Below are 14635 nucleotides of genomic sequence, written 5' to 3'. Positions count from 1 at the left end.
GACCTGCCGTCACATGACTATGACGTCAGCGCAGGTCCTACAGTTCACCGCAAGTTGCCGGCAAAGGATGACGAGCGCAGCGCGGGCCGCCAGAAGGCAAGTATCATATTTATTTTTTTATTTTATTCTTTTTTTTAACAGGTTCTATGGTGCCCGGGTGTGGAGGAGAGCCTCCTCTCCTCCACACCCGGGTACCATCCGCACATTGGAACGCATGGAATGCTCATCTACAGATCCAGTGATGCTTTATCCATGCGTTCCAATGCAAGTCAATGGTGGTGAAAACGCAGCGCTTCCGCAAAATAATTGGTAGTGCTACGGATTTTTCCGCAATGATCATCCGCAGCAGAAATTTCCGCAGCATGTGCACAGCACATGCGGATGATCATTGGGGAACATGTCAGGCCTTCTACCAAGAGTTTTTTAAGCGTTGCTGCAGCGTGTTTGCCGCTGTGGAAACGCTTAAAAAATGCATCGTGGGCACACAGCCTAATACTGTTTCTAACCTGCCTGGCACCCGCATTTAGCCGAATGCTCCTAGGAGAAAATTACCTTTATTATCCCCCAGCAGGGTTTGGGTTTCAGTCAAGGGGATGGCACCGGTTCAGTCATTGCTCTGAGAATACAAAAAGGCATCTGTAATCGCACCTCTGGCCCTGACTGCCAGCCGACCCTAACGCAGAGCTAGTGTCAGTCAGTTTCGCATACAAATTCAGGGATTTATTTTTCTTTATATAGGTTTGCTAAAGGCACACAACTGATGATCTCTATTTACATGGTCCCCACAAAGGAGATCCAGAATGACCTCGTCACGCTTTCATTATGTTCTTACTCTATAAATGCACTTTACTGTTTAAATGTATGTAAATATTTGTTTATTAGGTTCAGTTTTTTATTCCTGAAGTGATAAAAATGCCCTGCACTCTTTTCTGCATCAATGGATATTAAATGATCATCTATCAACCCCTTACTGACATTGTCAGTAATAGTACATCCCAGTGCCCTGGGCCTTATGGACTAGGTACGTACAATTAATCACAATGCGATCGAGCACGCACAGAAGCTGTGCGGGGCAATCGCCGCCGGGTGTCAATTGATTCTCACAGCTGACACCCGGCACTATGTGCCAGGAGTGGTCCCGCACTGTTCCCGGCACATTAACCCCTGAAACGCTGCGATCAAAGTTGATTGCAGCATTCTGGGAGCAAGGAGAGGTAAGAGAGCCTCTTACCTTGAATTGGGACCCCGCACTGTGTGTGCGCGGGGTCCCGATCATTGCTAGGGTTACCCAATGTCGTCATGACATCCAGGTCACCAGGCACCAGGAAGTTATTTTGATCATGTGCACTGCATGATCAAAGTAACTTGTGCCAGTGCATAGCTGAAAGCCTACATAGCACGTGGATGCTACTGCATCCCTATGCTTTGCAAGCGATCAGCCTGCAAAAAATGAAAGTCCTATTGTGGGACAAAGTATAAAAGTGAAAAAATGTCAAGGTGGAGAAAAAAAAAAATTGTGAAAAAAAAAAGTATACTGCACCCACAAATATGAAAAAAAAAACGCAATAAAAGTGCACATATTTGGTATCACCGCATCCAGAACGACCTAACCTATAAAAAAAAAAGGTGCTTTATCATACCGCCAAACAAAAAATGGAATAAAACGTGATCAAAAAGACGAATGTAAATAAAAATGGGACAGCTGAAAACGTCATCTTGTCCCTCTAAAAACAAGCTGCCATACAGCTCCATCAGCCGAAAAATAAGTTATAGCTATCAGAATAAAATATAAAATAGTTTGTGTAAAAGCACCAAAACATTAAAAAAAAGATCTAAATGTAGTATCGCTGTAATAGTACTTATCCAGAAGAATAAAGCTGCCTCATGCGGAACGACATAAAAAAAAACAACTGAATTGTTGGTTTGTTTATTCTGCCTCCCAAAAATCGGAATAGAAAGCGATCAAAAAATGTAATTTGCCCAAAAATGGTACCAAGAAAAACCTCAACTCGTCACACAGAAAACAAGCCCTTAAACGACTGTCGGCTGAAATATGGAAAAATAATTGCAAAAACTAGTCTTTGCAAAAAAAAAAAAAAAAAGCGTCTTTTAGTGTGTGACAGCTGCCAAACATAAAAACCCAATATGAATCTGGTATCGCTGTAATTGCACCGACCCGAATAATAGTCTCCTAATCACTTATACCACACGAGGAACGGCATAAAAATTAAACTCTGGGATTGTGCCAGGGTTGGGGTTGTGATTTTTTCAAAAGTAAAGAAAAAAAGCCGACGATATGGTGACTATTGCTGAGCGCGAGTGCTCGCTACTTGAGTTTGCATCAGCTCGGGTATGCACCGAGTATCCCGGGTGCTCGAGTGACATGCTCGAGTCTCCGCCCTATATGTTTTGCAGCTGTTAACCTGACTGGGATTGCCTGCCATGCACGAGCGATCCCCGCATGTGGTTTTTTTTTTTGGTGTCTAACAACCATGAAACCTGCTGGACGGGGACTTGAGAATGTCACTCGAGCACCTGCAATACATGATGCATATCCGAGTACCCGATGCAAACTCAAGTAGCGAGCACTTGCGCTCAAGACTAATGACAACTTATTCAATATGATGACCTAATGTTATCAAATTCTGTGTCGTACCTCTGGGTTCAAAATGTTCACTATACCCCTAGATAAAATCCTTGAGGGGTCTAGTTTCCAAAATGGGGTCACTTGTGGCGTTTCCACTGTTTTAGAAAAGAGAGTGGAGGGCACCACCTAAAATGATATACTATGATGCTCAACCCGTCACATACAGAAACCCATGATCAAAATATATAAGCCGAAAAAGCAGTATGTATAAACGAGGATCACCAAACCATATAAATTCAGAATACATTTTATTAAACACTGAACTAGACAAACATGAGTTAAAAACATTTAAAAAGTATAATGCTCAAACCAAATAACCAGCCACAACTTGGATTTGTACTGGCTGAACCTCAAGAAATGTCACCACCAAGAGAAAAAATACAAAATGGCTTAAACACTCAAAGATACAGCATGGTATATCTTATCCATGTCAAACATTAAGGCTATGTGCCCATGATGCAGAAATGCTTCGGATTTTTCCTGAGCGCTTCTGCATCTCCCTGACAGAAAAAACGCATGCGGATTTTACATGCATTTTTCCTGCCAGGGACAAGTGTAAGTGAAGCGTTTTGCACATACGATTTCGCATGTGGGTTGTCAAGCGCTTTCCAAGCGATTTTAGCATCACTTGGAAAGTGCTTGACAACTTTGTCACACTATATATAAATTGGCAGTCGCGTGACCCGTCACATGACTAAATAACGTCATGGCAGGTCCTTTTAGACTATCGCGAGCTTCTGGCAAGCCAGGACGCATCGGATAAGGACACCGGAGGCCATCAGAAGGTAAGTATAATATTTATTTTTTATTTTATTCTTTTTTTACAGGAACTATGGTACCCGGGTCTGAGGAGAGTCTCCTCTTCTCCAAACCTTGGTACCATCCGCACATTGAACCGCATGATATCCGCATGTGCATATCTAGTGATGCGGATGTCATGCGGTCCAATGCAAGTCAATGGCGGCGACAATGGCCGCAATTACGCAAAATAATTGGTAGTGCTGCGGATTTTTCCACAATGATAATCCGCAGCGGAAATTTCCGCAGCATGTGCACAGCACATGAGGATTATCATTGGGGAACATGGCAGGCCTACTACCATGCGTTTTTTAAGCATTTCTGCAGCGGAATTGCCGCTGCGGAAATGCTTAAAAAACGCATAGTGGGCACACAGCCTAACAGTGCAAGACAGAATCATACACCATTGATCCCACTAGTATATATGCTCTGTCCACTAGAAAGTGACCTGTGGTAATATCCGTCAGAGGAATACATCAGAAAACAAGTTATTGCACTTATATCCCCATAGAAATAACAGGGTAAGCCATAGATGACCGTGTGCAAATACACACCAGAGGCATGTAAGACCCCCCAACCCCACGCGTATCGCCACTACCACGGTGGCTGTGAGAGGGAGCTGACTCCTATCCCGGTAACCACGATGTCCATGCATGAAAGCAGAAAGTGAGAGCAGAATGTAAGATATGTGACCCGGAATTAGAATACGAATGGTTTCAGGTACATCTGAAAGCCCTGTATGGCTCACACTATTGTTTTTGCATGCGCGCTGTGCACAGCATGCCGTTCATCACCATGGAGACCAGGTACTGTGACCGACATTGGATAAGAGCAACTTGCTGCTGCCCATGAGTGAGTCGCGCTGCTATGTGCGCGTGCGCATTCCAATCAGTGTCCCGGTCCTATCCATGGGTACCAGGCGCTGTGGCTTATGACAACATATGTAAATGTCACCCATGTATATAGACAAGGGACAGGAAGGACAAAGGAGGGCACTGTGGCTTGAAACAACATATGTCGCGATCACCTATGTATATAAACATGGGAAAGGGGAGGGGGAAGCTCTAAATCACATCTGAGGTCATATAGATGCATATATTCTGGTCATGATGATTAAGGTCTATGTATTAAAATACATTGTGTCCTAAAAAAGAGGAAGACAACATAAACAATGTTGGCATAATATATGAAGCCCAACCTTTAGTAGGACAAATCTATGGGGGAAATTCATGGAGTATAGCTAGATAGGGATATACATGCTTAAATGGTGTACCCAAACTGTTTCATAGGATATGGAATTAGTTTGTTCTTAAAGGGCATGTATCCTCATTCAGTAGAAAGGATATAAATCTTATTATTTTATTAAAAAAAAAAAATAAGATTTATATTCTTTCCACCAAAGAAGTCGTCAGTAAGGAGAGGGCCCCCAGAGTCCCAAACGCACAATTCGCGTGTTCACAGGTTACGCTTCACCGTTGGGGAAAATAAGTATTATGAGTTTGATTACCATTTTTGTTATGGGACTGGGGTATCTGATCTATTGCGTGACACTTTGGTACCAGACACTTGTCAGTTTTTCTCTTATTTTTTATTCTGTTATGAATCTTTCAATATTGTGTATTAATAAAATGTTTTATACCTTTGAAACATTTAAAGATTCCAAATTTTCTCTTTTTTTCTATACATGGTCTAATATGGAATTACTTCCTAGGCCAGGTGGAGCAAAACGCGTTTTGCCCACATATGGCCATAATTCTATGATTACTTTGAACATTGTGCAGTTTGATATGGGAATATCAAATGTATCAAATATTATTTGGTATGGGAACAAGCCTGGTGCTTTATTAGCAAAGATATTATGAACACAAACTGCTAAATTACATTTGCCTTTTCTTTTAGACACCTCCAAAAGGATTGGTGTATAAAGAGTAGTAAAGAAATTGCATGTTATTATGCATCTTATAACTTAAACCTAAATTATTTGCTTACCCAGCCTGAAAAGACTTATATTACAAATTTCCTTATGAAGATGAACATCAATCAACTTAACTCTACCCACTATAGATCGCTACTCCTTTTTCCTTTCCAAAACATTAATGTCCATGCACTGTAAAACCTAACATCACTAGGAATATTACTAAAATACTTACACAACTCCAACACCCGATTTAGTCAAATGTTTTAATAACTCTGTAAATACTGGCCAATATTCCCCTGAGAGGATTAATTCTTTTATCGTGTCACTACCTAAACTAGGAGAAACTCAATGTCTCTCCCAAATTTAGGCTAATTTCTCTGCCAGTGGGGGCGATTCATCAAGACCGGTGATTCTCTCACTGGTCTGGTTGAGGAGGCGTTTTGGAGCAGACGCTCCTGATTCAGTTAGAGGCTCATGCCTTGTGTGCGCCTCGCCACAAAGGAGCAAATGCCACTGCTCGTCATGAATTTGACATGCGTGGACTTCCACACCCAGCCCCAGATCTGCCCACTTGGTTGGAGCTGGGGCAAGAATGGCATGAACGCTCCAAAAGCTACGCTTTTTTTTTTTTTTGCTCAATTGTGTGGGTTTTCTTTGGGTAACCTGGCTTCCTCCCACAGTCCAGAGACATACTGATAGGGATTGTGAGCCTCAATGGGGACAGTGCCAATAATGTCTGTAAAGCGCTGTCGAATTAATATTAATAGCGCTATATAGTGAGTATAATAAATAAACCATACCTTCACTGTGTTAATCATCAAGTCTTCTCTGCTCATAGCCTCAGATGTAGAGAAAATGTTTGACCGTGTAAACTTGGGGGTACTTAAAGGGGCACTTCGAGAAGATAAAAAAGTATCTCAATGGATATGACTTCGTAAACTATAAAGCTAACATCCAGAGTGGTGGTTGTAGTTCTAACAATACCTGTAATTCAATGTGATGACGGATCTGCTACTCAGTGCTTCCCATCCCTTCAGGGACAGTACAACAAATTAGGGGCGTGGCCGATTACTGGCTGCTAGTAAGAGCCAGCCCCGTGAAACCAATATCCTGATTAGGCCGAATAGCCGCAAATAAAATTTACTCCTTAAAATCATTTACTATTTTTCACAACATTGCTATTCTAGTGCCTAACCTAATCACTTGGATTAACTAAATAACAACTAAATAATCATTGGCTTTATATGGAATAAACAAAGGGTCTGAATGGCCAAAATATTAGATGTGTTGATGTTTCAAAGTGATCTAGGCTGCCCAAATATCCAAGAATATTATCACACTATCATTATGGACCAATTGAGGTCTTGGTTAAATTACACTAGAGGGTGGAAATAGAAGCAAGTATAGTCAGGCACCAGAATCTCTGAAAGTTGTTGGAGAGTTTAGCCAATTTAAAGGCCGCAATAAATCAATCTCATGCCAGGAGTGCCTTTATGGGCGGAAGACACTCCTATGTAAATAATTTTAAATCTCATTCCTGAAACATATTCATAAGTGGACAGCTAATGTTATTTCATAGTTGGGGAACATAATAAAAATACCAATCTTCCACAATATTATTTGTCAAAAGTACCATATTAGAACAACTGATTTCTTTAAGTATCCTTAATTGGCACTCATCTAAAGCATCATTACCGGCTACTTATTCATACAAAATATTATTCTTTAAATCATAATCTGTCAATTAAAAGATATATCGAAGTCTTACACATTGAGTCAGGTTTCCTCACAACCCACACTGCTTTGTAGAGAAAGATGGCAAGCTGAACTCAAATGCATCTTCAGTGTCGTACAATGGTTGGAGGCCTAACAAAATGGAAAGTGAGTGAACAAAAGATAAATATAAATCAAATCAATATTTGGTTTGACCACTCTTCAATTCTTCTAGGTACATTTTATACAGTATTTGAGGCAGTTTGTCTGGGAGATTGTTCCAAACATCTTGCAGAGCTAACCACAGATATTCTGTGGATGTAGGCTTGGCCAAATCCTTCTGTCTTTTCATGCAATCTCAGAAGGACTTGGTTATTTTGAGATCGGGCTCTGCGGGGACCATATATTCACTTCTAGGACTACTTGTTCGTCTTTACTCTTGTTAGTTCTTAATGACATTGGCTTTAAGTTTATTCTGCAGCAGAATAACCCCAAATATACAAATGCCTCCGTGATGGTATTACATGATGGTTAAGTGTGTGCCTGTATTAAGAACAGTAGGCACAGTAGTTGGCAAAGGAAATGTAGTGTAGCAGATGGAAAATATGGAAAGATGTCCAATAGTGCCATGAGCTCATAACTGGCAGCAACCAGTCTAACCCAGCTACACCCATCTATTGTTCAGAGAAGTCTGGCCAGAAATCTGTATGGAATAAGTCTGGCGAAAAAACACAGGAACCGGGGTGTACAAAAAAATTCAGCAGATGCTCTGGACTGAGTAGTCAAAAATTAATATATTTTGCTGTAAAATACGTTTTTGTTTTTTTGGGGGTGTTTTTGGTTTTTTAGCTGTCAGGCTGAAGAGCAGTAAATGAATGCCTGCAGTCAACAGGATGGTGAGGTTTCCATGTAAGTTTTGAGGCTGCATTTCAGCAAATGTAGTTTTTAATTTGTTCAGATAAATGTTGTCCTCAAAGCTGAGAAATACCAGCAGATACCTATAAATCATGCAATACCATCAATGAGGCAACTGACTGGTTCCAAATTTATTCTGTAACAGGACGAATGACCCCAAATATGCAGCCAATGATATTAAGAACTATTGTTAAAATAAAGAACAAGGAGTCCTAGAAATTGTCCCCTAACAAAGCCTTGATCTCAACATTGAGTATGTGCTAAATTGCATAAGATGTTCCAGCCCAAAACGCCATGTTGTGGCCACAACATTTGTCTGCCCAAAAGTTAGAGGTAACGGTCACAAGCTCTCAAGTAAGTCAATGAGAACCTCATTTTGGCTCCCGCTCACCCAGCATACATCGGTGCGGTCTGGCGCCAATAACTGATCAAGACTGGGCTGGTGAGTACATTACTAGCGGCAGAGAACTTGTATTAGTGATGCCACTCCAGCAGAAAAAAAAAATTGGAGTGGTGCTTTAAAAAATAGGTTAACTGGAAGGAATGACAAGCCCTTTCACCAGAATATAGTTGCTATACTGTTGGACTACAGGGCACACATATGTTTTAAACAATAAAAAAGGAACACAAATATTTCATACTAATAAAACTTGATCTTTGGTACAGGAGGGGCTAATGCCCCTAATGCTAATGCTTCCTGTACCACTATTTGGTTTACAGCAGAGCCTTGTTTCTTGGTTTTTATATTTATAAAAAATTGTGCAGTTGAGCCAATATGAGGTTTCTCAAGGAGATTCCTGATTCACCCTTCAACCCCACCCCTCCTCCCCCAGTAGGCCCACATACTCAATAAATTGTTGGACTCTCCTGCAGAAATTAAGTTAGGCTTACTTTTCTGTAGTGAAGGCGTTAAAGTGGTTGTCCGATACTGAAGTTTTTTTTTTTTTTTCTTTTAAGACCCAGGTGGTTTTAAAACAAGCAGACATTGTCACCTCCCAATACCCCCATAAATCCAGTGTAGGCAGCTCTTGAGGTATGTGCTTGCTACAGAAGCCATGTCTGCTACAGAAGTCAACAGGACTACTGTAGCGATCAGGTGATTAAAAAAAGATTGCGTCATCGAATGTTTCTCTGACTCATTCCTCTTGACTTAAGAACGGAGCAGACATTGCATCCATGCTCTCCTCAGACCTCCGCTGCGGCCTGCGCTGGACGCACTGGGGGTGCTGGAAGGTGACCCTGCTTTTGCTTGTTTCAAAATCATCCATGCCTTTAAAAAATAAAAATAAAGGGATTGTCAAACAGATTTTTTTTTTTTTTTAACATAAGGTATTAGAACAGAAAAAAAAATTGTAACGTTTAGCTAATAAAATCCTGTCCCTAACCTGCATAGGTGCTAATTTTTTCTAAAATGCCATGCAATTTTATAAGCATATTTGGTAAAATTAGGCTCTATGCTTTCAAAATAAGCTCCCCCAGGATAATTTTTTTTGTGTGGTGAAGACTACAAATATCCTGCATGTCATTTATTCTGCTTACCGGTTTCACTGGTGTGTGAACTGTACTGTGACTAATGTTTAATATCTATCTGTGTAATTATTTTTATATGGTTATCACTAAATAGTAATGCGTTAAATCTGAAAAATAGGCAGTCAGGCCAAAACTAGCTGCACCAGAAAAGGGTTAAATTGCTTACTGTTGATGCCACTTAAGCTGCTATTTATGTAATCTCTAATGTGGTGGGGGTTTCTTTTGTTTTTGTGTTTTTTAGGATTCCTGGTAAACTAAAACAATTTGTTTTAGATTTACATTCTGGAAAACTACATAGAGAATTTCACCATGGACCTGATCCAACTGATGTTGCTCCAGGACAGGTATATAGAATATTTACATTAAGTCATCATAATTAAATATGCAGCATAAGTGGATTTTGAGGAAAATATGAAATAGATTGGACACAAAATATTTAATGAATGGTTGAAATAGGTATAAGATTTCAGGAATTTACTTTGTATTTTTCCAATTGTTCCCAGTTATAGCCTCTGTAGCACAATATATTGTCATAGGTGGATGACTCACTAAAAGGGTTGTTCTGGGTATTTCAAACATGGACTAAAGCGACAAAATGCCACAATAATAAAAATGTCATGCCTACAAAATAATCACTGACATGTACAGTTATGTGCAAAATAATAGCGGTCTAACCTCACTAATGTGTTTACTGTTTATGGCAGAAAAGATTATATAAATCATGGGGAAAAAATTCATGACTAAGTGTAGGCGACTAATGGGCAACCAACAGAATCAGCAGTCAAGAAATGCATACTGCTAATTGGGTGTTAATTATGGTCCTCACTTAAAGGGGTTTTACTGCAAAAAAACGTTCATTTTAATCAATATATCTTAGAATAATAATAACTTAATAAACTATGTTCCTGTGCTGAGATAATCTTATAAATGTGCCACTGCTGTGTAATGGCTGTGTCTGACCATGCAGAGATATGTTCTGATCATACCATTGCTCCTGGGCAGGGGGAGAAAGAGTATACAGACATTACAGTACGGGATCACAGCTGATTCTTTTTGTGAGGTAAAACATTTCACTGCCTGTTTTTAACCCCTTTACGTCCAATGACTGACATAGCCTGTCATGGTGTGGGAAGTGACACCCGCTCATGACGGGCTATGTCCGTCACAACTTTGAACGGACACTGCATAAACACGCAGTGACAGTTCAGTGCCGATAGCGGTCAGTGACAGCTGAGTGGCATCGGAAAAGATGTGAGGACCCATGCCGTCGGACCCCGCACCCAGATTGCTGTGATTGGTCAGTCGACTGATCACAGCATGATCACGCAGGAGATACTGAAATATCAGCACCTCCTGCCCGATCAGAGCAGGAGCTCAGCGCTGCCACTGGCTGAGCTCCCACATTAACAGCTAAGGACAGTGCCAGCACCTCCCCTGGCTGTTAAGTTCCTAAATACTGCATTCAGGAGGCAGGCAGAGGGGTGGGAGCTCCATCTGCCTTTAGATCGGCGCCATTGCCGGGGTCCGATCGTTGCCATATTGACTCAGGGTCGTCCTGGTCACCCCCGGGTCACCAAGCTTTCACTATTGACATAATGCACTGCAATGCCTGTACCTGTGAATAAAGTGAAAGTCACAAAGAGGGACTAAGTAAAAAAGTTAAAAGTAAAAAAAAAATAATAATAATAAAAAATATTTACATTATTATGTAAAAAATGCACCAAAAAAAGTACACATTTCGTATCGTCACGTCCGGAACAGAGTGATCTGTAAGTGTCATACTGGTAAATCCAGTCTGTGAACGCTGAAAGAAAAAAAAATTAGCAAACTATATTCTTTATCATTTAACTGGGAAAAAGTGGACTAAAACGCGATTAAAAAAACGAATATAAATAAAAATGGTACTAGTGAAAACGTCTTCTTTTCCCGCAAAAAACAAGACTCCATACAGCTCAGTCAGCAGAAAAATAAAAAAGTTCTCAGAATAAAGCGATGCAAACAATTCTTTTTTCTGTTTTTGTGTAAAAATGGCAAAACATAAAAAAATATAAATGTGGTATCGCTGTAATTGTCCTTACTTGAAGAATAAATCCGCCTTATCAATTTTACTACATGCGAAACAGCATAAAAAAAAACGAAATTGCTGGATTGTTTATTTTGACTCCCCAAAAATCTGAATAGAAAGCGATCAAAAAATGCTATTTGCCCGTAAATTGTACCAATAAAAACGTCAACTCGTCCCGCAATAAAAAAAAAAAAGCAGTCACATGACACTCGGCAGAAATATTGAAAAATTATAGCTATCAAAATATGGCGACTCAAAATCACAATTATAATGAAAGTGTATAGTATTTAAACAATTTCACCGAAAAAATACACCTAAAACTTATCTTTCTTAGTATCATTAAAAATTCAATTGTAACTGACCCTCAAAAACAACAAACAAAAAACACCAAAAATTGTTAAGACTATAAAGTATTCTCAGCCTAAAAAGAGATTATCATAAAGGGGGGGGAGGGCAATGCCCTAAGCTGACCCATAATCTGTCCCTACCTCATAGCGGAGGTTGGCACCCTCTTGAACGCAAATGGCGCCCCCGCTCCTCGTTAGCTCACCCTGAAGGACCCTATAAGTCCCTGATTAGGTGAGAGTGGTGGGAGTCGATTATCAGTGTAGGGGGACGCAAGAGGTAATCGCCATTCAATCCCCAAGATAAATGGGCCACCACCACTGTACCTGCAAAGTACAGGTGTGGTAAATCAAAAAATAGGAAATGAGTATCCATTAATTTCTTAAGTCAGTTATCTTAATGGCCCAGATACTCAAGAGGATATCAATCATCAATCAATAATACTGTATATAAATCTCAATCTGGCTGTAAATACAGAACAAGTATATGTGTATTAGTAACAAAAATGATTGCAGGGAATATTCCTGCATCCCTCACCATACCAGAAATTAGATGTCACTTTATACCAATATACACAATAGACCAATCTTCAAGTACAATAAGCATAAAAAGATTCACTAGTCAGCCAGAAGATCAAGAGATATAGTATGGAGGTGTCCTTGGACCCTCCTATTCATAGGGACAAGATCAGAAATGCAAATAGACCGACCCCACAGCAACACCGCTAAGTTCAAATACAGATGCAGGTATGTATTGCCCGATGCAGGTGCGTTTCTCCTGCTAATCGGCTCATCAGGAGCCACATACCCTATAAATTCAGATAATATAATATGAATGCTTAATAAGGGAGACTTGGCTTAGATGAATCATGTTGGTATTCTCAGTAAGGTGCCTTGTGCAAACTGCTCCGCAGACATGGCAGTGGAGATGGTGATAGTGTTCAGTGCAAACAGAGGGGATAATGCCACATTCCTATCAGGTTTGTGCCAAATGGCAACCACTTGCAATGACCCCACCCGCACATATATCCAAAATATGGCAAAGCAAAAAGCATCCTCTAATTTAAACTGCACAAGGAACGGCGTAAAAAATAAATAAAACCAATTCTTCACCTACTGTTATTTTTATTAATTCTGCCTCCCAAAGATCACACTAAGGGTATGTGCACACACGTTGTGTTTTACTGTGTATTTTCCTGCAAATTTTTATGTAAATTTTCAGCTGCTTCTGGCAGTATCAGCAAAGTCTGAGAAACCAGAATTCACTGTTCCCACATTTTGCTTTTTGTTTGCTGCGTATTTTCAGTGATTAGAAAAACGCTGAAAGAAGGGACATGTTACTTCTTTCAGCATTTTTTCAGCGTTTTTTCACCCATAGGAAGTAATGGGGGGATGAAAAAATGCGTATTTTGCTGTGTATTTGCAGCGTTTTTGATGGCAAAATAGAATGGGAGTCTTTTTTTTCACAGAACTTTATTTGCATTACTAAATAGAGACAGAAGGACAGTGAAAAAAAATGCAAAAACACAACAAAAAATGCAGCTAAACTTGCGTTTTTGATGGAGCCAATCTCCTTCCAGAGAAAAGTTATCAGCAGATTTCATGCCGATTTTGGTGCAGAAAAAACACACGTGTGTGCACATACCCTAAGGATCGACTCACATTTATCCCGCGCTCTTCACTAAGTGTGTACATCGCTGCCTCATCATACTGAATGGATCAGTTGGGGGTTTAACATCTATCATGTTACACAGAGATTTAAATGGAAACCCACCAATTTTTAAGTGCTAGAACGTAGAGCGCAGGATAAATGTGATCCAAAATGTTACGTAAAATATTCCTAATAAAAGCTTCAAGTCAATCCACAAAAAAAAAAGCAAGTCCCCACTCAGGTCTGTCACTGTCACAAAGGCTCTGGAAAAAGCGCTCCCCTCCCTTCTGAGCCTCAGTTGGCGTTCTGTAGCTATGAGAGCCCAACTAATTTATTGGTGTGTGTCTCCAGAAACATGAACTGGTCACTACAGCGGCAGTTTGCAATTTTCATTCGGCAACATCCGCTGCTGCTTGTTTCTGTAAAACCCCCATGGAGTCCATATCATCACTACACCTGTAGATAATTTCCAAAGGGGTATAGTTTCCAAAATGGGATCACTTGAGGTGGGATTCTGCTCTTCTAGCACTTAGGCGCCCTGTATATGGAGTCTGCAAACTACTCTAGAAAAATCTGTGCTTCAGTAGTCCCTCCCGGATCTTGCCATGGGGCTAAGCAATACTGTACAGCCACATATGGGGTATTTTTACATTTGACAGAAATTGTGGAAAAATGTTGGTGTCATTTTTACCCATTTCCCAATGTAAAAATGTAAAATCTGCGGCTAAAACAAAATTTTAATTTTTTTCTTCACTGCCCAATGGTATAATATTCTGTGACCCAGCTGTGGTGTCAATATGATCACTGCACCCCTAGATGAATTCATTGACAGGTGTAGTTTGAAAAATGGGTCTCTTTATGGGGGGGGTTCTGCTGTTCTGCCACCTCAGGGGTTCTGCCAACATGACATGACACCCTCAAACCAGTCCAGCAAAATCTGAACTCTCAATACGGCGCTCAGGCTGTAAGTATTTGGCTCTGTGAGACAGGTCTCTTCACCTTTACTTACTGTAGCTATGGTCGCAGATAGCTTAACTCAGCTGCAAGCAGGTAC

At 40.3% G+C, this 14635-nt stretch overlaps 1 protein-coding gene across 2 annotated transcripts in view; it reads left to right on the top strand.

The window, feature by feature from the left end:
- The window catches only part of ERP44 (endoplasmic reticulum protein 44), a 140749-nt gene that overhangs the window by 105507 nt on the left and 20607 nt on the right, over window positions 1-14635 (top strand). For both annotated transcript variants that reach the window (XM_073678419.1, XM_073678418.1), the window contains one exon: window positions 9763-9865. In XM_073678419.1, the coding sequence (XP_073534520.1) occupies window positions 9763-9865 (103 nt within the window). The remainder of the gene's footprint in view (window positions 1-9762; window positions 9866-14635) is intronic.

Source organism: Phyllobates terribilis, unplaced genomic scaffold (assembly GCF_046119375.1).
Source record: "Phyllobates terribilis strain yellow unplaced genomic scaffold, ASM4611937v1 Scaffold_4__5_contigs__length_816908805, whole genome shotgun sequence".
Lineage (NCBI taxonomy): Eukaryota > Metazoa > Chordata > Amphibia > Anura > Dendrobatidae > Phyllobates > Phyllobates terribilis.
This window is presented reverse-complemented; position numbering and strand designations above follow the sequence as displayed.